At 36.3% G+C, this 26,694-nt stretch overlaps 1 protein-coding gene across 2 annotated transcripts in view; it reads right to left on the bottom strand.

Moving 5' to 3' along the window:
* Positions 1-26,694, bottom strand: part of Mycbp2 (MYC binding protein 2) — a 263,847-nt gene that overhangs the window by 120,323 nt on the left and 116,830 nt on the right. For both annotated transcript variants that reach the window (XM_045144931.1, XM_004651034.2), the window contains exons 23-33: positions 26,484-26,637; positions 21,498-21,670; positions 20,156-20,281; positions 19,943-20,070; positions 16,888-16,979; positions 14,093-14,227; positions 12,562-12,645; positions 8,174-8,270; positions 6,033-6,225; positions 5,289-5,563; positions 2,257-2,478 (exon numbers count right to left, since the gene is read on the bottom strand). In XM_045144931.1, the coding sequence (XP_045000866.1) occupies positions 2,257-2,478; positions 5,289-5,563; positions 6,033-6,225; positions 8,174-8,270; positions 12,562-12,645; positions 14,093-14,227; positions 16,888-16,979; positions 19,943-20,070; positions 20,156-20,281; positions 21,498-21,670; positions 26,484-26,637 (1,679 nt within the window). The remainder of the gene's footprint in view (positions 1-2,256; positions 2,479-5,288; positions 5,564-6,032; positions 6,226-8,173; positions 8,271-12,561; positions 12,646-14,092; positions 14,228-16,887; positions 16,980-19,942; positions 20,071-20,155; positions 20,282-21,497; positions 21,671-26,483; positions 26,638-26,694) is intronic.

Genomic DNA, 26,694 nt, shown 5'->3' with positions numbered 1-26,694 from the left:
CTTCCTGAGTTTGGATCACATCACTTAATATGATTCTTTCCCAGTCCATCCATTTTCCTGAAAATTTTGTTTTTCAATACTGTTGCATAGAATTCCATTGTGTATATGTTCCACATGGTCATCATCCATCTATTTACATCTACATTGATTCTAATACTTATTTGTAAATATAGACACAATAAACATGGATATGCAAGTATTTGTAGTAGAGTGTAGAGTCCTTAGGGAATATTTCCAGTTCTATAGCTGGGTTGTATGGGAATTCCATTTCTGAGTGTCTGACTGATCACCATTTTGAGTTCCACAATGGTGGTGGAAGTTAGCACTCCCACCAGCAGGGGATGAGGGTTCCTCTATTCGCAGCACCCACTGCTTCCTTGATGACAGCTATTCTGAACGGGGCACAATAGTATTCTTAAGGTTGTTTTGCTTTGCTCTAACAGCTAGGAATGGGATACTTTTAAAAGAACTTACTAGGTTAATGTGTTGCTTCTTTTGTAAACTCTCTGTTGATTAGCCCGCTTGGTGGTAGCCAGATATATATATATTGTTGTTTAAGTTTTGCAGTTCTTTTAAATTTTGGTTACTAGCCCTGAGTCAGATGTATAGGTGGCAAATAATTTTGGTCATTCTTTAAGTTGTCTATTCATTAATGGCTGTTTTGCTATGCAGAAACTTTTATTTCATGTAGTCCCATTTTTTTCATTCTTGGAGCCTTTTTTTGTATGTGTTACTGGAGTCCTGTTCAATAAATCTCTTCCATAACTGTGCCTGGTCTGTGCTTGAAACTGTCTGCTACACATATCCAGTTCAGACATTTCATTTAATAATGAACATTTAAGGATCTAATTAAGGTCTCTAAACTTTTGTTTTAATTAAACACATACAGCTTAAATATTCTAATTATCTACTTGGTTGGTGTGAAATCACTCAACACACAAGAGTAAACTGACAACTTATCATTTAACATTAACTACTAGTTTACAACTCAAAAGGCTGTATTTTTTCACTTGTGGCTCAGCTAGTACCTAATTAAAACTCCAGTAAATAATAAGTATACAATTAATACTTACCAAAAAGCTAAAAAAAAAGGGGGGGGGGACAATTTGGACTAATTTAGACTTCCATGAGTGATTTGTAAGTTTAGTATGTCTCTTTGTAATCTTATCAGACTAAGACTTTATAAAAGAAAGAACTTAATTTTTCCTGATTTTATAAAAACTAGTATCTCAATATTACTTTCATTCACTTAGTTGGCAGTAGGGCTGATATAGCATGTTGGTTCTTATATTTATTTTTTTAAATTTCTACTATGACTCATAAAAGGTATTATATTAACTGCAAACTCTGCTATACAAGCATATCTTATTTCTACATATTAAATATTTCTTCATAATTTTTATTAACATAAAATTGTTACTGCATAAAAATTAGGATAAAAACTACTCTATTTTCTACTTCACTTAAAAATTTTTTACTTATTTATTTGAAAGCAAGAGAGAGCGAGAGAGAGAAGAGAGTCAGAGATATAGAGAGAATGGATGTGCCATGGCTGCAAACAACTCCAGATACACGTGCTACTGTGCATCTGGCTTTATATAGATATATGGCAATTGATCCAGGTTGTTAGGCTTTGCAGGTAAGCACCTTAATCACTGAGCCATCTCTCCAATTCCCACTTTGGTTTGGAAGTAAAAATACATTTATAAAGGAAAAAATGAGGGAAAGTCCCAAGCATGTGGGAAGAGCAATCTCAGGGCCAGAGACTGATCTCCCTTTCACTTTATTTCACAGATTTGCCAGCATCATGGATAGTCAATATTTCCTTCCTGGGTATCTTTCAATTATTTTCCCTCTATAGAACTTTCCAATAAACCAGTAGTAGTTACCAAATAATGTTTCCTGGGTTATAGTGTTCTTTATAGATGATTTAAAAGTTTTTCATTTTTTCTTGGTTTCATGTTAGAAACTTAAAATATTACTCCAGAACATAAAATACTACTTATGGTATCAGCAAACAACTTACTTTCAAATGACAGGGAAAAATAAAATATAAAAAAGGTATTCACTGTATAGGTGATTTTTCAAAATAAAACATTATGTTGCTGCATTATAAGTAAAAACAACAACTTAAATTTGGTCTTTATTATAAAAGAGATATTTATTAAATTGCCAATACAGAAGAACAGGGACCAACCTAATTATTCTTTCACCTATAGATTTACTGTTCCATTGAAAAATTCAGAAGAGACCCACCTGGCTGAGCTTTTCCATATGTCCGACTAATAGTGGAAAACGATGCGCTAGTGTTGAATCATTCTCTGTGCTGACTTGTTTGACGATTGATCGCAGTAACACCTCTCCATCATATGCAATTGGGAAAATTGAGGTCAGCTTAACAGAAGTATGACACAGGGCTGACATGACAGCTGCAAGGAGTCGGCTGCTTGAAGTCTTAAAGTTTGCCTCCTGGATATCCTTTTAGAAAACGTCCCCCAAAGAAATAAGCATCAATATAATCAAAGTTGTGTGATCCACAGAAAGCTTTCTAACTCATATCAAAAGTACCTATCAATCATTTAAATTATTTTGTTGTAACATCACATCAATACTTTAAAAAACCATTATATGAGTTACTGTACAGTAGATGGAGGACAAAACTGCAGACAAGAAAAACCTATTTCCATTCCTATAGCAAATATAACTTTAGGTTTCTAGATTTTAATAGTCACAAGTTCTCTTTTTTTTTTTTTTTTTTTGTTTTTTGAGGCAAACCTGGAATATACTATGGAGTCTCAGGGTGGCCTCGAACTCATGGCAATCCCCTATCTCTGCTTCCCGAGTGCTGGGATTAAAGGTGTGCATGACCACACCTAGCTATTTATCTTTTTTTAATAAAAAAATATTTATTTATTTGAGAGAGAGAAAATGGGCACACCAGTGTCTGTAGCCCCTGCAAACAGATGCATGTGCCACTTTATGCAACTGGCTTTACAAAGGAAAGCAACTTAACTGCTGAGCTATCTCTCCAGCCCCTCTAATACTATTTTTCAATGTGAGATGGCAAAAAGGTCTCCATTAGAATCTACCAAAAGCTACTTCCAATAAGTACCAAAGATATTTTTGTCAATTACATTGTTAGCATATTACACAATTTATCCCAAAATCTCAATAGCACAGTTATATAATTTTGAAACAAAACAATAAATATCAATGTAGGGAATCCTAATTCATCACAATCATGTGTTCTACGAACACTGGTTACAAGTCAAGTGTGAAAGCAAGTCCACACATATATGGAATCATTGCAACAATGACTGCTTTTGAGTAGCAAGGGGAGACTGCTGTGGTCACTTGTTTACCCAGTAGTCCTGACAATGTTCTTGCTCTAGCAAATCAACTTATTGTCTAGGGTGCCCTGATGATTATGAATTAGGGCGTGGTAGGGGTAGAGGGTAAAGTGATGCCAGGGGAGAGTCTTGGGTCTACAATTTCCATTACAATATTAAATACAAATAGAGAAAACAATTACTTTGCTTCCAAATCAAGGAACACTCAATATTTCACTATTAATTAGAAAGTTTGCTCCAGATTTTTCTTAGGTATCTTTTTTTACTTGTGGTAAATATGGTAGGGTGGTGTGTGTGGGTGGTGATATATGTGTGGAGTATGCCTATGTTTGTGCCCCAAGTGCTCGCCTGCGGCATCAATGTCAGGGGTTCTGCTCCATCATTATTATGCTCTTTCTTATTTAACATGGAGTTGCTTACTCATTCTTGAGCTTACTAATTTCTTTTTCAAAGAACCCATGTCTAGCTTTAGTTTTCTTTGTTGTCTAGCTCACTGTTTTCTGGTATAAATTATTTTCTTTCATTTGACTTGCTTTTCCTTCTGGTTTATCAGGTGGAACTATAAACAGTATGTATAAATGTTTCTTCTCTTTTGCAAATATAAACATGTAAGGACATTGCATAACATTTTAGCTACATCTTACAAACTGATACTAGAATTTTTATCTCTAAAGTAGAAATATTTTATTCTTAAAACTAGTTTATTTATTTATGAACTTATTTATTTATTTGAGAGGAGAGAGGGAGGGGCAGACAGAGAGAGAATGGGCATGCCAGGGCCTCTAGCCACCACAAACGAACTCTAGACATATGTACCACTTTGTGCATCTGGCTTATGTGGGTTTTGGGGAATTGAACCTGGATCCTTAGGCTTCACAGGCAAGTGACTTAGCCACTAAGCCATGTCTCCAGCCCAAGTAGAAATATTTTAAAATTTATTTATTATTTTTTCACTGAACCACTGGTTACTTAAAAGTATCATTTATTTTCTGATTACATGGTGCTTTTCTCAATGTATCTTATTGTTGTCTTATTTTTTTTTTCTTATAACCTAAACTTAAATTCTTTAAGGTTTTTATTTTTTTAATTCCCTGTATATTTGAAAAGAATATGCAATCTGTCATCACACATTCTAGTTTATTCCTGTCAGTTAGATCTTTGCTCAAATTGTTTCTATTCTGGATCTTTTTTGTGTAATTCTTTCATTACTTATTCAAAGAGGAGTGACAGAAGTCTCCAAGCATTAATGTGAACTTGTCTCTTTCTTCCATATATTTCAGCTAAATATTTGCTCCAGCTGTCTGGCAACTCATAAACGATGGTATCAGATTCTTTCCCTTACTCCTCTTTCCTGTTCCTGTAGAAATGGACAACCAGGGCCATCTGGTGCTGTCCTTGTTCTCACACGCTCCATGTTTTGCACTCCATCTCTCTGAACTGGTCTGATAAGAAATGTCCTCCACAGCCTCATACTCAATCTCCTGCTGGTGGCAATTTGGGAGGTGAAACTTTCCTGGAGGAGGTGTCTCTCTTGAGGTAGACCTTGGGGTATTATAGCCCAAGCCATGCTTTTAAAGTCCAGTCATGATGAAACTTTTCCTTGAGAAATAAGCCTGAAATAAATAAACTTTTTCCTCCACATACTGCTTTTGTTTGGGTTTTTGTCTGAGCCACAGAAAGATAACTGTAACACTCTCTCATCTCACATATAAACTGAAAGAAAAAATAAGCAGTTACCTTAAAAAAAAAAAACTACCAATTTTATAATAAAAAGAGGATAAACAGAACAAAGCAAATTTTCAATTACATAATATGAATACCAGACTAACTTCCCAACTTACCTTTCAAAAAGTTAGAGAGAGTAGCAAGTTCAATTTTCTTGAAGTATATTAAGCAGTATATTAGATTTTCTAGCAATGTGTTATAAACTTCCATTACCTGATCCAAACAATTCAGCAGATCACAGAGGCAAGCCCACTGCAAGGCAGGAGTTGGGTAGAAAGAGTGGAAGCAGGCTGTGAATGTGTTATGACACTCCTGAAGGACAGCCTCTAGGAGGCTCAAGGGCTGGCTAAGGTATCCTTGAGGGTCATTATCCAACTTCACCATGCAGTGGTCAACTCCTTCTGATAAAATTTTTCTTAGTAAAGTTCTGGTTTTGCCAATACACTCTGCGAGTTTGCTGGTTTCTTCAACAACTGCTTTTCCTGTAGCTTTGAAAAAAAGAAAATAGTTCATTAAGCACTAAAGATGTGAAAACAAGGTAAAACAGTCATTTACCATATAGACTCAAATGCTGATAACCTACATGTGAAACAACTTAAAGGTTAAATATACTTCAAAATTATTTATTTATTTGAGAGGAGAGAGGGAGGGGCAGACAGAGAGAGAATGGGCATGCCAGGGCCTCTAGCCACCACAAACGAACTCTAGACATATGTACCACTTTGTGCATCTGGCTTATGTGGGTACCTTAAAAACATCCTAGAATCTCATTCTAGCAGTACCTTAAATAAATCCTAGAATCGCATTTTAGTCATACCTTAAAGACATCCTAGAATCCATCCCATTTTAGCAGCAAAGGTATCCTAGCATCTTAATTGAACCTATGGCTATTTTTATATAAACCATATCAATGTTGCAACCGTTTTATTCTCAAAATCATTTTAAAAATTACCATACCTGATACTGGGTAAATCTCACACGTATAGACACGCAATAACCTCAGACAACAGGTCCCCACAAAGCGCAGTCTCTCTAAGTCTAGAAGTGTTGCTGTGAACTGGAATCCTTTTAGTCCTCGAAGTTCTTCAACTCCTAAGACTAAGGTAGTCCAACTCCAGTGAAGAATGCTCAGCAATGACTCAAAACACTCCTAACCCCAAAGAGGAAAATAGACAATTAGTTCCAGTGCTACCACAGCTTGAATTCAACAGGAAAATGATGGCATGCAACATCAAACTACTAGAATTTTGGACTGAGTTTTGGTAAATGCAATAATACTCATACTTCATTTTGTGCCTTACCACTAAAAGAATCTTTGAGGACTGGGGCAAGGCTTAATGGTTAAATGTGCTTTTATGCAAAGCCTGACTGCCTGGGTTTGAATCCACAGTACCTATATGAAGCCAAATGCAAAAAGTAATGTATGTGTCTGCAGGAATCTGCAGTGTGCCCATACTATCTCTCTCTAACTTAACCTTTCTTACTCTCTAAAATTAATAAAATATTAAATGAAAATAGTTTTAAAAATTATCGTTGAGGGCTGGAGAGATGGCTTAGCGGTTAAACGCTTGCTTGTGAAGCCTAAGGACCCCGGTTCGAGGCTCAGTTCCCCAGGTCCCACGTTAGCCAGATGCACAAGGGGGCGCACGCGTCTGGAGTTCGTTTGCAGAGGCTGGAAGCCCTGGCGCGCCCATTCTCTCTCTCCCTCTATCTGTCCTCTCTGTGTCTGTCACTCTCAAATAAATAAATAAATAAAAATTAAAAAAAAAATTATCGTTGAATTTTGACCAAAAGATAAAGTAGGTAGAAATTTATAAAAACAGTATTTGTTGCTTTTCAAGCAGCCTATCTAGGTTATCATATAACCAATGAAAAATACTAACTACTCATAATTAAATGTTTATTTGAAAAGAAAAATAGATGTGGTAAAGCAATTAAATTATGTCTACATATTAAAATTATAATAAAAAGTAGAGCCAAATTTTGATAAATTAATAGAAGACAAAATAAATGCACTTAAAGATAATTTAAAAATTGCTATTTAGATTTTTTTTAATTTTTACTTATTTATTTATTTGAGAGCGACAGACACAGAGAGAAAGACAGATAGAGGGAGAGAGAGAATGGGCACGCCAGGGCTTCTAGCCTCTGCAAACGAACTACAGACGCATGCGCCCCCTTGTGCATCTGGCTAACGTGGGACCTGGGGAACTGAGCCTCGAACCGGGGTCCTTAGGCTTCACAGGCAAGCGCTTAACCGCTAAGCCATCTCTCCAGCCCACTATTTAGATTTTTAAATTTCCTAACTATGGGCTTAGAGATACACTTTTTTTCAGATCTAGTGGGTCTGGAGGTTTCTCATGCTTATGTTGAACAGATGTTACATATTACAGAATTTTCAAGTGGTATATTTTGCTTCCTTTATCCTCACCAAATCCCAGTCAGCTACTGATAATAATATCAAAATTTAGAATTTTTGAATTGAACTAAAAAAATGATTATTAAATAACTTACTTTAATTTGTACATAAATACAACAGATTACTGAAATAGTCAAATATCTTTTCTGAATCATAAGATACCAAGTTCATCTTTTACCAGTGGATGTGGCCTATTAAAAAAAAAGCACCAGCTAGAGATGGTGTAGTGGTTAAGCACTTGCCTGTGGAGCCTAAGGACCCTGGTTCGATGCTCAATTCCTCAGGATCCATGTAAGCTAGATGCACAAGGTGGTGCATGCATCTGGAGTTCGTTTGCAGTGGCTGGAGGCCCTGATGCACCCATTCTCTGTCTGCCTCTTTCTCTCTCTGTCTATTGCTCTCAAATAAATAAAAATAAAAACAAAAAAAAATTTAAAAGAAAAGCACCAGCTATTTCATCTGAAGTCTAAGGCCAACTCTGCTATACATGTGAAATCATGGGAAGTTTCCCACTGTCACTTTCCTAGTATGTAACACACATACTATCTCTGGCTAGGATAAAAATACAAAAACAAAAACAAATCTGAGTTTAAGGAGTTGTGATGAGATGTGACCAGTGACCATGAATGTGACCAGTGAAACCTAGCACTAAAAGGAAAAGAACATCAAGATGGCTTACCACAGAGACAGTTCTTGCAAAAGACCTCTTTAAAATATGCACGGGCTCACTGGTCTGCTGCTTGCCTTTGGAAGCACTGCCATCACTGGTGGGAAGTCTACAGATGCAATGTATGTTAGTTCCAACACTAAGGCAGAGGTTCTTTTAAAAATACACATTTTACAATAGCAAAGACAATTTTAATTGAATATTTTGCCAGAAAAAAATGCCAATACAGGATTCCTTGAGACATTTTCTAACATTAACAAAATATTATTGTGTGTACTTTTTTTAAGCCTCATTTTTAAAGAACGTTTGATAGAGGCTGTCTCCTCTTACTGGGGAACATTATAATCTCCACAAAAGAACCTAACAAAGCTATGTTCTCTAGGACTACAGTTACTTAGCCAAGATTTAGAAGAAGTTCAATGGACTTTGTTATGTTCAAAGAGCTACTTATTAGAAACAATGGATATAATGGATAACATTAAAACCAAAAATCCCTTCAAGGGTAAAATAAAATTTGCACATTCAAGTTATTTTAGTGGTCAGTTGAAAGAAAAATATGAAAGATAACTACTTTTATCTACTTTTTGAGTTCTACTTTATAGAACAATATATTTTAATTTTTATTTGTTTTTTAAAATATTTTTATTTATTTATTTGCAAGCAGGGAGAGAGAGAGAGAGACAGAGAAAGAATGGGGGCACCAGGGCCTGCAGCCACTGCAAAGGAACTGCAGATGCATGCAATACTGTGTATCTGGCCTTACATTGGTACTGGGGAATCGAACCCAGGTCATTAGGGTTTGTAGGCAAGCACCTAAACAATGGAGCTATCTGGCTCCAAAAATGTAGTTTGTTTTTTTTTTTTTAATTAAATTGAGAGTCAGACAGAGAAAGAGAGAGAGAGAGGGAGGGAGAATATGGGCGCACAAGGGCCTCCAGCCACTACAAACGAACTCCAGACACATGTGCCACCTTGTGCATCTGGCTTATGTGGGTCCTGGAGAATTGAAACAGGGTCCTTTGCCTTTGCAGGCAAATGTCTTAACCACTAAGCCATCCCTCCAGTCCCAAAATGATTTTTTTAGTTTTATTTATTTGAGAGCGACAGACAGAAAGAGAGAGAGGCAGAAAGAGAGAGAGAATGGGTGTGCCAGGGCATCTGGGTAACGTGGGTTCTGGGAAATTGAGCCTCAAATCCTGGGTCCTTAGGCTTTACAGGCAAGCACTTAACTGCTAAGCCATCTCTTCAGCCCCAAAATGTAGTTTTTAATGAGGTTTTATTAATTTGAATTCTTTATTCTAATATTGTAATCTAGAAGTAAGTAAACAAATACATTGGCATGCTTCCATACATGTCTGAATTACTGTGAACTGATTAAAATTCTTAAAACAGTAATCCGGACCCAAACGGCAATGGTACCATAAAATTCTACTTCCTAAAAGACAGACCAAATGACTGAACCTTCACTAGTCCCTTACAGGAAACACCTGAACCACAAGACACTGGAGAGGGTAGGATCAAGACTGACCTAAATCTCCTACATCTTCTTTCCCTCCCTCTCCCCCTCTCCCCTCTCAAACTTTTGTATATTAGTTATCTTTTTCCTCAATTTCTTAGTGGACACTGACCTGCAACCCCCACTTCCAGCTTGGGCCTACAATCCACAATGAGCTTTTGATCAGAGAAACCTACAAGGTTTCCCAAAACAATGACAGACTTCTGTCAGAGTAATTGATGACCCACCAAAGGCCAGTGGTAAGACCCTATTGCTGAAGACTCCATACGCAGCTGACAAGTAAAATGGAATGACATGGCTGGAAGCCAGGAGAGAGTCAGTCCCCAGACAGTCAGCGTGTCTAGTGCCAGAAGGCGCTACATAGGCGACTGGGGGAAGTGACCAAGATCTGTCCAAGCAACACATTGTTTAACCTAAGTAGCAACAATTAACCAGATGTGATACCCACACAAGTGCAATAGTGGTACACAGCCATGGTGAGGAATCAATTGCTCTTGATTTGGCTAACTGATCCCCTCAGTGGTACTAGACCCTTAGCTGGAGCTGGGAAACAAGTCAGAACCATACCCAAACACAAGCCCACTCTCCAATATCAAGCTACCATCAATCACGGGGTATAAGAGGGCCTACACCTATCAAACTGTCTATCAAAAAAGTAAGTGTTATCTCAATTTTCTGGGTGCTAACTTACTCTCCGTTGGAGAATTTGCTTCTCTTTTCCAGATAGATGCAGATCCTAAGAAGAGAGCTGCCCCAACATACCTCAGAAGGGGCCCAACTGAAACTAAGGACAACTGGCGAAATAAGCAAGGGTGATGTTTTCCTGTGAACTGGATACCAGCACAAAGGGGAAGGAGATCAATGCAGAGAAAAATCAACTCCTACCAAATCAGAGAACCAGAGCCTCAGAGGCCCCCAACACCTCAGCACTGAAGCAGACCAAAAATGAACCCAACATGGCTCAGGGAAATCTTGCGGAAGAGGGGGCGGAAAGAATGTCAGACTCACATGTTGGGTCATGATTTGCAGAGACATTTATCATACTAATAACTGGGGGCTAACTCTACAATGCACGACCCATTTTCAATAACAAGGAGGGTCCAATGGGAGGGGGTAGATCACAGATGAGCCTAAATAATGGTACCAAACTGCCTGTATTTACTGAAAAGAAAACTAATAAATTAAATTAAAAAAAAATTCTTAATGTTAATAATGTAATTAATACAGTATGAACAAGTTGATCTTTCAATTTAAGATATAAATTTATTAATGGTAAGGGATTTTCAAATTTATTCTACCTCATAAGGTGAATTAGCAATATGAGACTACAGAGCTGGAACTATAGCTTAATGGTAGAGTGCACATGTAGTGTGTCTGAGGTCCTAGGTTTGATTCCAGCACCACACACACACATGCTAATAAATTGATAAGTTCTACATCTTGTATTCTCACATTTCCCATTTTAATTTAATTTCTTTAAGACAAATTTTGTTTGATTATACCATCCTGAAACTGTTTAGAAAATCAATGTGTTAAATATAGGTGATTAAATTATTACTATTGTCATAATATATATAATTTGAGTCATTATGAAAGTGCAAAATTAAGTGTAATGTAGAAAATGTTTAAAAGTATATTAAAAGTTGGGGATGGGGATGGGGAGATTGCTTAGTGGTTAAGGTACTTGCCTATGCAACTTAAGGACCCAGGTTCTATTCCCTGGAACCCATGTTAAGCCAGATGCACATGGTGGCACTTGCACCTGGAGTTTGTTTGTAGTGGCTAGAGGCCCTAGTGTGCCCATTCTCTCTCTCAATAAATAAATAAAAATATATTTTAAAAAGTTAGGGATATCGTTGAGTGGTTGTATAATGCCTAGTATGTATGAGGGCTGGGGTTCAACTGCCAGTACCATAAACAACAATAATTTATTAAATCAGAGGGTTATACCCACCTACACACACACACACACACACACACACACCCCAAAGTAGAAGGGGGACTAACTGGGAAGAAGTATTGGTTGAGGAGAAAATAGATGGGGAGGGTAATGGAAATTATGATCAAAATACATTATATAGATGTATAAAACATGTCAACAAAACATATTCCAAATTATATATATATACATATATATATATATGTATGTATATATACTATAAAGTTAAAAATAGTTCTAATCTGCTTAAAATTAAAAACATTTAGCTATATTCTAGCTGAATTTTAGTAAAACTGAAGAAATTTTGGTATTATAAAGAAGCATTTCATGACAAGAAATATTTGTTCTTAATACATTTCTGTAATGTAAAAAAAAGTAGACATAGGGCTATGGAGATGGCTCAGCAGTTAGGTGTACTTCCTGTTCAAGAAAGAGAACCTGAGGTAGCATGAAACTGACTGACTTTGAATCTCTAGATTCCATATAAACAGCTGGGCATACATGGGCCTACAATCCCAGTCCCACAAAGAAGAGCAGAAACAAGGGGCTTATGAAAAATAGCACGCAGGGGTTATCAGTAGGAGACTCTAGCTCAAGTAAGAAAGGGTGGGAGAGTAAAGGAGAGGATCACCTGACATTCTACAACAAACTCCACAGGCAAGCACCCCAACCCCACAGGCAAATCCATGGGGAGTCTGCTAGGGCACATACATATGCATACACTACACCATACCATACCATAGGCACAGCACATTATACACAAGCAAAAATAGAAATAAAATATATTAAATGCTATCTTATATAAATGCTTGTGTAATTACCTCTATTTCTACTAGAATAATTTGCTTAATGTTTAATTTCTCTATTATGCTACCTATTTTATAATGAATATACTCAGTATAGTAAAAGAATAAATTATATTAACTGATTATAAATGTTTAATACCTGTATAACAGTTGAGGTATCTGACCAGCATTAACATCTGTACCATTATTTGATTTCTTTGAACTCTTAAACTGGAAAACAACTCTAAAAAGAGAAAACAATAACATGATATAAATAATGGCAAGCTCTAAGATTCATGAAAAGAATAAGGAATTTAACAATTGTTTTCAAAACTCATAGTAATGAAAATTATTCATATTTTAAGGAAAATGCCACAAAAGCCTAACTATAATTTCTTGGCCTTAACTCTGAATGGATAATGAGTGACACTGAAGAATTGAACACGTTGGGTAATTTCTAGGCGAGGAGCTCTCTTGCTCCTGTTCAATACTTCAGCTCAGCTTTCACCACAGTAATCAAACTTTTAACAGAAATTTATACTTGCAAAGTCTAAAAACCTACTTGACTAGGCATAGAAGACTCTTTAGCTTTAAAATGCTGTATTTCAAGTTTGCTGAATGCTATTTGGGAGCCACACAGCCCAGGGTGAATGCAGTTCAGATACATGCAATGATCGATTTAATTTTTCTTTTCTTATTTTTCTTTTGAGATAGAGTTTCACTCTAGTCTAGGTTGACCTGGAATTCACTATGTAGTCTCAGGGTGACCTCCAACTAACGGTGATCCTACCTCTGCCTCCCTCCTGAGTGCTGAGATTAAAGGTATGTACCACCATGCCTGGCTGATTTCATTTTTCTTGAATAATCAGCAATACAGAATTCACCTCATAAATGAGTCTCTTGATCAGCTGATATAAGGTGAATTAATTTGAAACATACTATTATGTAACTTGTAAACATTTCAATTGTTTGTGCTCAATAGTAACAAAAATAAACTTATTCTGCCTTACAAATGATAGTCCTTTTAAGCATATGAATGAGAATAAAAATGTTTAAATTAGGCTGGGCAACAACAGACTCCAGGACCATATGTAGTTTATGCATGTGATAACAATATGATTATAAACAAATCATCTCACTACTTTGTTTCTCTATTCCCCTGAGAAGAGACATGGGGCTAATAGTTGCTTCAAAAGTTACTGGGGCCATCAAACGAGATAATGCATTTGAAAATGTTTATAAGTGGAAAACAACACAGATTTTCTCTCTGTGCATACATGTGTATATGACACATTTTAAATGGTAAATTTTTCTCTACATTTTATTAATACCATATTGTATCCAGAAACTTTTCAATTTATAACCTGTTTGCATATGCACTATTAAACTTAATTGTGTATAGATAGATAAGGAACTTTTTGTGGTTCAAAATTTCTCACTATCCTTGTCCCATTCCTCTATGTAATTTCTAATTTGCAATAAATCTTCTAAATTATACACAGAAATACATTCTAACGTCATCTGACAAGAACAATAGTCTCTTCTCCCTGCTGTCTAAATCTTAGCTTGGCAGATTTGATTATATGGCACATAAGGTTACAGAAATTTAACTTTTAGGAATTATATTAAAGTCTACTGAGTTTTCATTCAGAACAAAAGTAACAGTTCCATAAGAAAAGCATGCTGCTTACCCATCATCAGTGGTAATGGAAGCTTGTCCATGAGAGCCACAGTCACTGCTGGGTCCTGACACTCGAGCCCATGCTACATACCACCACCCGGCTTGAAGGAGAACTGGTTCATCAAACATCATTGCATACTTTTCCCTGAGAGAAATCAGTGAGTCAAAGATAATGCCTTTTCCTTTGCCTGTCACATACATTTATTATAGTTATCATTGTAAATATATTTATACATGTAGAAAAATACACTTATATTCACTATAACAAAAACATTAAAATTCTTTTTTTTAAATTTTTTGTTTATTATTTATTTATTTGAGAGTGACAGACAGAGAAAGAGTGAGAAAGAGAGAGAGAGAGAGAGAAAGAGAGAGAATGGGCGCACCAGGGCTTCCAACCACTGCAAACGAACTCCAGATGCATGTGCCCCCTTATGCATCTGGCTAACGTGGGTCCTGGGGAATCGAGCCTCGAACCGGGGTCCTTAGGCTTCACAGGCAAGTGCTTACCCGCTAAGCCATCTCTCCAGCCCTAAAATTCTTCATAAAATGAAAATTTGAAGTTTTAAAGTTTTTACTCAGCTAAAGTGTTTCCTTGTATTAAGTCAATACTTTTATTACAATGTGTTGTAGAAGTTCAAAGCATCATTTATTTCCATGAAATTGTTACATATGCCATTTTATTAATCTATTTATGTATTTTCCTTCCTTCAAAGATTATACCTACCAGTGAGAAGGAGCTGGATTAGATTACCTATGGAGTATGCTGGGTCACTGCTGAAGTAACTCATGCAAAATGACACAGTTTAAGTGTGAGAAAGACCATAGTTAATAACCTTCCTTTACCTTTTTTTTTCTTTTAAAATATATGAAGAAATTATAGAAAAAAAGATTGCATGAATAAAGTGATATAATAATTACACAAAAAGAACACAATTAAAATACAACCAAATTTTAAACTAAACTCATTTTTTTTAAAGGTTATATTGAGGGCTAGAAAGATGGCTCACTGGTTATGGTGCTTGCCTGCAAAGCCTAAGGACCCAGGTTTGATTCTCCAGTACCCATGTAGGCTAGATGCACAAAGTAGTGTATGTGTATAGAGTTTGTCTGCAGTGTCCAAATGCCCTGGTGAATCCAATTCTCTCTCTCTACCCCCTACCTGTCAAATAATTATATGTTATTAAAAAGTCATACTCATATCCCCTCAACCCACTATTTTCACTGAGGGCTCTCCTCAGTGGAGTTATTGGTATTCAATGTGTTTTGAGAGGTAGCACCTTAGGAAAACAGTTCTAGAGACAAGTGTCATGAAGTGAAGTCCTGCCTTTGTGACCTGCTGGTAGTTTGGAGAGTTTAGGTGAGTTTCTACAACCATTTGTAAATCCTTTCCCTCCCTTGGAAAATGGGTGAAAATAACATCTAGTTCACTGAATTGTTCTGTGAATTAAACTGGTTCATAAAAATTGTTTAGAGCTGGTTCTATCACACAGTAACTACTAAAAAAAAAAATGTTTACTAATTGAATAAAGACATTTTTATGAAAACAGGAGTACTCTGGCTAAAGAGATAGCTCTGTCACTAAAGTGCTTGTCACATAAAGCATGAAGACCTTAGCTTGGCTCTTCAGTATCTATGTAAAAGCTGAGCAAAGGCAGTGCATGCATGTAATTCTAGCACTGGGAGGAAGAGACAGGAAGGATCTCAAGGATTAGCTGGCTAACTAATCTAGCCCAATGAATGAGCTCCAGGTCCAGGGGGAGGCCCTGTCTCAAAAAATAAGATGGAATGCTTTTGACACCCAAAGTCAACCTCTGTTGACTCTGTTAATGATAGAGGAGGGTGAATGTCAAAAAAAAAAAAAAAAAAAAGGACACAATGCTACCTTTAAATGTCTAGGGCAAGTTGTAGGTTAATGAAGAAAATCTACACATGAAATCATACTTTGTATTTCTGACTCAAAAATCCTCTGCTCAAAAGCTATAAATAGCAATGGTATATTAAGGCTTGGTTATCTTGTATATGACATTGAAAGTTACTAAGAAAAAAAATCTCATGACATAGGTTAATGCTTAAAGTAATGAAATAGTAAAGATTTTTGTTATATTTACTCTTAGGTTCCCAAAAACATGTTTCTGGTAAAAGCAAAATCAGTGCTTAACTATCAACTTTATTTCAGAAAATATACTTTTTTTTTAACCACCAAATGTCGTTTACGCAGCCTATTAGATTTTTCTCAACATAATTACTGTCAGGAAGTAGAGTGTATTATTATTATTATTAGAAGTGTGGTTTATGTTTCCCATCATTCTCTGGTACAAAACACTAATTTGTCATAGCAGTATTGAGGCAGAAGGTCTCATAAAATTTTCATTTTTTTTACCAATGAACTTTCACCAATGCACTGATCATAGTAAGTCCCAAGAGCCTTCAGCAAAGCTAGAATAACTGGGGCTGAGAGATGACTCAGTGGTTAAAAGCTCTTAACTTACAAAGCCTGCCGGCTGGACTTCAATCCCACATGCCCACGTACAACTAGATGTAAAAAGTGGTGCATACCTTGTAAAGCTTGTTTGTAGTGGCAAGTGGCCCTGGTGCAGCCACACATGTGCACATGCACAAAAGTATTTTTAAAAAAACCAGTACTGCCTCCCTAACATGTTGTTAAGCACAGCATCTTGGTAGACCCCAAAGCACATGTACTGCTCAGTGCCTATGCTGTACGGTGGGCAGCACCCTTGTTGACTTCTATTTATTCATTTACAATGACTTTGATTTTCAGTATGCAAAGAGCAAAACATTTACCTCGCAGCACAGTCATAAGCCAAGACATCAGTCTCTGCAAGAAGGTCTCCATCAGTTTCATGATCTCCTCCATCAGGACCCAATTCAAACAGCTAGAGAAAAAGGAAAATCATTTTCTTCAATCATTCAGTTGTGCACGTCTTGAATTACGTGTTTCTAATTCATGCACTGTTCAACACCGAAGTATTGAGAATATCTATTCTTTAAAAATGTGAATAATTAAGTGAAATATATAAACATACATTCAACACAGAGAATATATAATGGTTGATGGCTGTATTAATTTTGGCTTTCCTAACTTATCTATCATATTAAATGTTATATATACAGCTCCAAACTAGAATTTTTTTAAACTAGAAATCTTGTACTTGATGTAATAAAGCAGGAATTGCAAATACACAAAGGAGATTATAAAACTCAAAGAAAAGATTTTATCAAAATTTCTTGTGCTATACTTAATAGCAGTAAGAACCTGGCATCTTATTTCCTCATCTGTAAAACAAGATGGATACTGATGGTGGCTAACTCACAGTTACCATGAAAACTAAATGAAATGGCATATATAACATTTAAGAAAAATACCTAACCAAAAAAGGCTTCAAAAATATTAGCTATGGAGAAAGAGAGAAGTCAAAAAAAGCTCTCCAAAAATAAAAAAAATAAAATAAAAAAACAAGATAGTTCAAAGTAAATAGAGCATGAAAAAAGGAATGATGAAGAACATGAAATATAAAATACAGAACAAGGAAGGCAGAGATGGCCGGGCGTGGTGGCACACACCTTTAGTCCCAGCACTCAGGAGGCAGAGGTAGGAGGATCACAGTGAGTTCAAGGCCACCCTGAGACTACATAGTGAACTACAGGTCAGCCTGGAGTAGAGTGAAACCCTACCTCAAAAAAACAAATAATAATAATAATAATAATAATAATAATAATAATAATAATTAAAAAATAAAAGGAAGGCACAGTCCAGGTAAGGAAGAATGAATTAGGAAGGATGTCCTTTTTTAAAGTAGACTAATTAACATAATGTAAAAATATATTTTTTCCCACAGAATTATAGCAGGTGAAGTACAACAAAAACAGATAAAAGGGCTAGAGAGACAGTTTAGCAGTTAAGGATCTTGCTTGCGAAGCTTAAGGATCCAGGTTCAATTCTCTAGTACACAGATGCCCAAGGTGGTGAATGTGTCTGGATTTTATGTGGTAGCTACAGGCCCTGGCAAAGCCACTCTCTATCTGCCTCTTTCTCTCTCTCTCCCCTCAAATAAATAAATAAAAATATAAAAAATATTTTAAAAACAGATAAAATATCACTATGCATTTAACTTTACTGAGTGAGCACTATACTGGAAGTCTAAAATGTTCAATTATAAGCTGTGGCTTGGAAATCTGTCTCCAGGCCAGATCTAAATCCTTTTTTTTTTTTTTTTTTTTTTTTGAGAGAGAGAGAGAAAGTGAGTTAGAACTGGCATGCCAGGACCTCAGCCACTGAAACTGAACTCCAGATGTGTATGCCATCTAGTGTGACCTTGTACTTGTGTACCTTTGTGTGTATGGTTTACATGGGATCCAGAGAGATATCAAACATGGGTCCTTAGGCTTCGCAGGCAAGTGCCATGAATGCTAAGCCATTTCTCTAACCCCAGGTCTAATTCTTTTTTTTTTTTTTTTTTTTTTTTTGGCTTTTCGAGGTAGGGTCTCACTCTGGTCCAGGCTGACATGGAATTAGATCTGTCATCTTAGGGTGGCCTTGAACTCATGGCAATCCTCCTACCTCTGCCTCCCAAGTGCAGGGGTTAAAGGCGTGCACCACCATGCCCTGCTCAGATCTAATTCTTAATAGTCACTGAATGCTGGATCTTTTTTGTTTCAAAATAATGCAATTTTTCCTTGCTCTGAAAGATGGCAGATTCGTTTAATTCCTCATCCCAAAAGAAAACTTATGATAACAGTTTGTCGATATTTCTCTGCTGTTACTATATCTACTCTATTTTTGGCACCAAAGATTGTCAGTTCAACTCTATTTCCTAGTTTTTATTGGAGTGTTTCAGTAACAACTACAGAGTTGTAGCTCCCTTCTCTCCTTTTAATACAAGATCCAAAAAATTCAGGGTATTTTCCTTTTATTTAGTGGCCCTTAGGGATCTTTTTCTTTTTTTTCTTTGTGGTGGTAATCTTGACTGAATTCAGGGTCTCACACACACTAAGCAAGTATTATTACACTGAGTTACATGCTCAGTCCTCTTAGTACTCTTAAAAATGAGAATCTAATCAGAAGACTTTAGCATGAAATTCTTCACTGTTTGCCTTTTTTTTGTGTAGCGTTATGCACAGCTTCTTAATGATTTGACCCCTATTTGGCTTCTCTGTTGGTATTCATCAAATATTTTTGAACACATACTGTTTATTTGTAATAGTTGTAGGACTGGAAATACAGAAGTAAACAATGCAAACAGAAAGAAAAGAGGGTTGTAAAATGTAAGTTTGATGCAGTGATCAGGATTTCCAGGTTTGGACCGTCTCACCAGAGAGTGAGGTCCAGAAGTGATGAGGAAGTAAGGCATGTAGGAAGTGATGAGAGCTCCTTTAGAGCTAGAGGAATATTGCCACCTTGTGCATCTGGCTTATGTGGGTCCTGGGGAATGAACTGGGGTCTTTAGGCTACACAGGCAAACGCTTAACTGCTAAGCCATCTCTCCACTCCTATACTGACTTTTTTTGGGGGGGGTCTTTTGAGTAGGGTCTTGCTCTAGTCCAGGCTGATCTGGAATTCCCTAAGTAGTCTCAGGCTGGCCTTGACCTCACCTCTGCCTCCAGAGTGTTGGGATTAAAGGCATGTGCCACCATGCCCTGTAATTTTTTCTAATGAGTCTCTGATTTCATAATTTTGTAAAAGAAAAATTTTAGCAATGTTCCTCTAGCTCTAAAGGAGGCATTAGCAACCACAAATGGATAAAATGCAAAAGAAAAAAGGAAGTAATGCTAATATAATAAACTAAATCAAAACAAACATCTTCGAACACAAGAGAGCACCAGTGTGAATGAACTTTACCTTGATTTTAGCAGTATATTCTCCTCTTCCTCCAAACAGACCAAGACCCCCAAGTAAAATATCTGTGTCAGCACTGAAACGTATGGCCTCAACTGAATGGGCAGAATAACCCCAGCCACCTCCATGACCTGGAAGATATGAAGAGTAATGTGTTTTGAAATATGCATATATTTCAGTTAAAAAGCAGTATTTCCTAAGTCCAAACATACATACTTTCAAATCTGTTCACTACACTATAATCCTCCTTGGAATAAACTTTCATTACTGCTTGCGTTTCCTCCTCTGTACAAGCAATGCCCATTTTTAAGTCTTGCATAGCAGCCAAGGTATCAAGACAACCTAAAACAGCAAAAAAAGTAAAATTCAAATCTTTGGAATTAAGATTTCCTATATTACTGTTGATATTAACTACTACACAGGATAAATTAAAATGAGTAAGTAAATTCTGAATGTGTACAATAAATGTATTCTAAACTTTAAATATTTCATGGACAAACAGTCAAAATTCTCCCTAGCACTGATAGTCATATTTAGCCACATGCTATATGATAGCATTTTTCACAAACTAAATCTCCAAAACACTAAACTTCCTTTTATGGAATTTTCTGAATTAGTTTGATTCTAACAGTGTTTTCTGAGGTAGATATACTGGTCTGAAATAACTTTAATGTTAGCTCTGGATGACTATTACAATGATTACCAGTGATATTGAGGAAAAAAGAATCATGGAATTACATGACCAACTAATTATGCTCAGGAATATGATTTTACAGTTGAATTAATGAGTATTGTAAGAATTGATTTTAAAAGGATTACAATATGTAGCTATGTGGGTTGGTATGAAAACTCCAGCAAATGTATGTATATATGTGTACTTAAAAGCACTATATCTCAAATGGGAATGAAGTTGTACTGCAGAAAACTTTATTAGAAAAGAAAAAACAGAAAACCTTTTTATAAAATTTATTTAAAATAATGCAAAGAAATTAAACATTATAGCTACAGATTTAAATTATTCAATCCATATCTCTAAAAATTTATGTAAGCAAGCTGAACACGAATGTTACATAGCTTCCTATTAATCAAGTTATATTCAGGAGCCCTTTATATTTAGGCATAGATCAATTGCTCTTTCATGGTGTGGACAGAGGGGGGTCTCATATATCATTTCATGGAGGATAAGTTTCTTAGGTAATTAAATTTGTTTTAAATAAAATATATTTAAAAATAGGGCTGGAGAGATGGCTTAGAGGTTAAGGCCTTTGCCTGCAAAGCCAAGGGATCCCCGTTCAACTCTCTAGGACCCATGGAAGCCAGATGCACAAGAGGGTGCATGCATCTGGAATTCATTTCCTGTGGCTGGAAGCCCTGGAATGCCCATTTTCTCTCTCATAAGTAAATAAAATATATTTTTAAAAAATCTGTTTTGCATGTACATGCTATCATGTTTAACAAACATGACAGAATGACAGACAAATTTAAATATTCTACAAAAAACTCACTTTAACACAGCATACATTAAGGCAAATTAGCTGTGTATTAAATAGCAACCTACCTAGAATGTGCAAGGCTGCATGAGATCGGGTTGTAAGAGCCCTAGATCCTGTTGGTAGGGCAAGTTCAGGACTCAGAATACTACATCTGGACTGCATGTCTGCTGCAGAGGGAAGTCTAGCATCAGCAACCACAGCATTGTAACACCACAGTTCTCTGGTATTTGGTCGAAACCTTTCAAGAAAGGTAATAATTATAGCACCTCACATGTTACTTATTTCCAAAAATTATAAATTATAATTAATAACACAATAATAAATGACATAGTTAGCTTAATCAAGAAATATGTTGCTCCTTATTTTCCATATCTAAACTAAATATGTAACTAAAAGAATCTCTATAAGTAAAAACATAACCTAGAAGCTGGGCATGGTGGCACACACCTTTAATCCCAGCACTTGAGAGGTAGAGGCAGGAAGATTGCCATGAGTTCAAGGCCACCCTGAGACTATATAGGTAATTCCAGGTCAGCCTGGGCCAGAGTAAGACCGAACCTCAAAAAAATAAAATAAAATAAAATAGTTAAAAATAACCTAAACATAAGGCATTTGCCTGTGAAGCCAAAGGACCCAGGTTCGATTCCCCAGGACCCACCTAAGCCAGATGCAGAAGGGGCGCATGCATCTGTAGTTTGTTTACAGTGGCTACAGGCCCTGGCATGCCCATTCTCTGTCTGTCTCTCTCTTCTCTTCTCTCTTCTCTCTTTCTGCTTGCAAGTAAATAAATAAATAAATAAAAATATTTTTGACCTAAACAATAGTACTGCAAATTATAATACTTTGTGAAAAATATAGCACTTATAAACTTAAAATTTGATGCACACATATATAAACACAAAGATTTTTTTCAACAAAATACCCATTAAAGTTCATAAAGACAAAGGATAATTGAATGAAAACATATGAAACATACATGTGATATAAAACAATGATACCCATATTGTGTAAGAACCCTTAACAATAAGAAACCATCAAACCGATAGAAAAATGAGCAAAGGTTATGGACTGCTATTCTTAAAAATAAACAAGTAAAATGGATACAGATGACTCTGAGTGGATATGCTTTTTCTAGTAAATAGTAAAACACCAACAAAAATATAAGAAAGTCAAGTCACAAAGTTCTCCTAAGAGAACTTATCTCGTTCATTAAAAAAAAAAAAATCTAAACGCTATCTCCATTTCCTGGTCTTTAGAGGTTAGGGGAAGGGTAAATGGATAGCTGTTAAGTTTCCATTTAGCAAGATAAAGAAGTACTAGCAATCTCTGCATAATAATGTGAATATATTTGACAACACAGAATGTCTACATATAAGTTAATGGCAAATTTTGTTACATTTATTATCCATACTTATTTTTAAAACCATATAAGGGGCTGGATAGATGGCTAAGCAGTTAAGGTGCTTGTCTGCAAAGCCTACCAACCTGGATTTAGTTCTGCAATGCCCAAATAAAGACAGATGCACAAAGTAACATGTGTATTTGGAGTTTGTTTGCAGTGGCTAGAAGCTCAGGTGCACCCATTCTCTATCTCTTCTTACAACATAAATAAATTTTAAAAATGCAAACTCTTTACAAAACCATTTAAGAGGCCTGAAGAGATGGTTTAGCAATTAGGGCACTTGCCTGCAAAGTCAAAGGGCCCAGTTTCAATTCCCTAGGACCCAGGTAAGCCAGATGCACAAGGTAGTGCATGCACCTGGAGTTCATTTGTAATGGTTAGAGATCTTGGTGCACCCATTTTTTTCTCTCTCTAATAAGTAAATAAATAAATAAAATTTAAAAATGCATTTGAGAGCTGGAGAAATGGCATAGTGGTTAAGATACTAGCCTGAGAAGCCTAATGACCCATGTTCAATTCCCCAGAACCATGTAAGCCAGGTGCCTATGGTGGCACATGCATCTAGAGTTCGTTTGCAGTAGCTAGAGGCCCTGGAGCACCCGTTCTCTCTCACTCTTTCTCACAAATAAAAAAAAATATTTTTTAGAAAGCATTTAAATGCCAGATGTGGTGACGCATGCCTTTAATCCCAGTGCTTGTGAGGCAGAGGTAGAAGGAACACCATGAGTTCGAGGCCACCCTGAGACTAATTCCAGGACAGCCTGAGCTAGAGTGAAAACCTATATTGGAAAACCAAAAATAAAATAAAATAAAATAAAACAAGGGCTGGAGAGATGGCTTAATGTGTTAAATGTTAAAATGTTCAAGTGTTTGCCTGCAAAGGCAAAGGACCTAGGTTCAATTCCCTAGGACCCATGTAAGCCAGATGCACAAGGCAGCACATGCATCTTGAGTTCCTTCACAGTGGCTGGAGGCCCTGGCATGCCCAATCTCTATCTCCCTCTCTGCTTGCAAATAAATAAGTTAATTAAAAACATAGGCTTGGGCTGGAGAGATGGCTTAGCGGTTAAGCGCTTGCCTGTGAAGCCTAAGGAGCCCGGTTCAAGGCTCGGTTCCCCAGGTCCCACGTTAGCCAGATGCACAAGGGGGCGCATGCGTCTAGAGTTCGTTTGCAGAGGCTGGAAGCCCTGGCGCGCCCATTCTCTCTCTCTCCCTCTATCTGTCCTTCTCTCTGTGTCTGTCGCTCTCAAATAAATAAATTTGAAAAAAAAAGTGTTAAAAAAAATTAAAAAAAACATAGACTCAAGTTTTTTTTAAAGAATAAAAAAAACTGAAAATAGAACTTTACACAATACAAATTTTATGATAGAAATTCTGAAATTAGTAACAGTAATATTGCATTTTACTTTTGAAAAGTCTTAGTAATATTAATAATTTTAGTAATATTTTCATTATTAATAATACAATATTATTAGTAACATTTTTCCTTGGCAAATAATAATTATTTTCTTTCTGGTTGCTCTAAAGATCATGTTTTGATCTTAGTGTTCTATAGCATCAATGTAATATCATTTGTTTGTAGATAGTAGAAACATGTAATTAATTTCTAATATCCAAGCATCTAAATTTTTTGGTTGGAAAATTCCCAGGCATTACCATTACAATACTGCCTACCTATGTACATTATGATCTTTTATCTGTTTCTTACTGAATGCCTATTAAATTTCTCATTAAATGTCCTCAAATGTCTAAGCTTTCATATTTTCATATTCTTGTGTCTCTGTGTCATTATGACTAATGCTCTTTGCTGTATCTTTCAGTTCAATGGCGGAGTTTACTCTAACTGATCTCAGTATGAATTGAAGAAGGAAGGCAGGGGGAGGAAACAAAAGTAAGACAGAAGAAAGATAGGAGGAGGGAGGAAAAAACAGAGGGAAGTGAAACCAGGAAACTGTCCTTGTGTGTGTGTGCTTTTTGTTCAAAAACCTAACCAAGTCTCCAAGCCTAAAAGCATACGTTCAACAGTCAACAGAGATCTATTAAATAAGGTAATCAAGGGGCTGGAGAGATGGCTTAGTGGTTAATATGCTTGCCTGAAAAGCCAAAGGACCCAGATTCAATTCCCCAGAACCCATGTAAACCAAACGCACAAGGTGGCACATGTGTCTGGAGTTCATTTGCAGTGGCTGGAGGCCCTGGTGCACCCATTCTCTCTCTCTCTCTCTCAAATAAATTATATAAATTAAAAATAGAGTAATCAAAATGGTAAATATAGAAAACAATAATAGTACTGCTTACTGCTGCTGACAGTTTGGGGAAATGGATCTGGAATTCACTTTGTAGTCTCATGGAGGCCTCAAACTCATGGCAATCCTCCTACCTCTCCCTCCCAAGTGCTGAGATTCAAGGCGTGTGCCACCACGCATTATTGAAGAGGCCACTTTTTAAGTATTTTATTTTATTCATTTATGTGGGGGGAGAAGAAAAGGTGTGTTAGGGTCTACAGTCACTGCAAACGAACTCAAGACACATGTGCCACCTAATGCATATGGCTTATTTCGGTCTCAGGTATTTGAACCTGGGTCCTTTGGCTCTACAGGCAAGTGTCTCACCACTAAGTCATTTCTCCAGCCCTAAAGAGCCTACTCAGCAACCTACTTTTTGAAACACTATCTAAAACTCTGAGTGACTATGTTCGTATGTGTTCTGTGGGGCATCACAGGTAAAGTCATGACTAAAAAGCAATCTAAAATGTCCACTAATGGGCAAGCAGTTAAGTATATGTAATTTATCCTATCTAAAGAAATCTATACAGTTTAAATAACCAAGTAGTTCTTTAATAACTAGAAAATATCTCTAAATTACTACTGAGGAAAATTTTAGTTTTTTAAATAATTACACTCTTACACAGAATTAAATACATGCATTTAAAAGTATGTCAAATAATGTAAACCATAACACTTTTGATCAATACAGAAAGTAGTATTATTATGGGGAAAGGAAAAGATCAAAAGGATGGTTATGCTTTATCCTACATGTGCTTCTCTTTAGTGTAAAAAAAACACAAATGTATAATTTGTGTAAATTTAGACTGGAAAATAAAATTGGCTTCCTTAACAGTTAATCTGCTTCTTACATACACAGGTTATTAATTATTCAGAAGTAGCTCCTGAAGAATTAGCAAGGGAAGCAGATGTGGACAAGAAGCTCAGTTGAGATGAGCTGGCATGGCTCTGTGACTCCGTGACCCTGGACAACCATGGGCCTCACGGAGGAAAACCAAGAACTCAGAGCTGCCAAGTCAAGATAACAGGAACAAACTTTTATCCAAACATAAAGGAAAATAACTCTCCAGCTTTTTTACAAAAACAGAGGAGGAGATTGTCTTCACTGCTGCTTCCAGAACACTGGAGAACAAGATAAAGGACTGGGAAGCACATAGGATCATCTATTCCATTCACTGCTTTCACCACATGTGAAAAGGACAAGGTCCAACTAGCTTGATATAATGAACTGAATCTAGTGTAAGTTTTTCCTGTTGGAATGATTTCACGTTACATACTGAGTGCATTCAGAAACAAATTCCATACTGTTAAATTTTATATTTGTTTTGCTGACACCATTTTATTTTATGAATTCATATGCATACCTCCAAATTACATCATACACAGGATCAAGACACACACCAAATCCTTGCAGATCCTCTTGTTCAGAGTCATTGAAAGTTTTACAACTCCCGTCCACTTTATTTATCAGAAGACATTTGAATGGAGGAGGTTCTGATATAGAAGCAGGTACCAAACCTAATGGAAAAACATTTGCCTATCATTTCACATATTTTTTACTTTTCCTTATTTCCC

The sequence above is a fragment of the Jaculus jaculus genome, chromosome 3, assembly GCF_020740685.1.
Source record: "Jaculus jaculus isolate mJacJac1 chromosome 3, mJacJac1.mat.Y.cur, whole genome shotgun sequence".
Lineage (NCBI taxonomy): Eukaryota > Metazoa > Chordata > Mammalia > Rodentia > Dipodidae > Jaculus > Jaculus jaculus.
The sequence above is the reverse complement of the archived record's forward strand: the minus strand, read 5'-3'. Positions and strand labels throughout refer to the sequence as shown.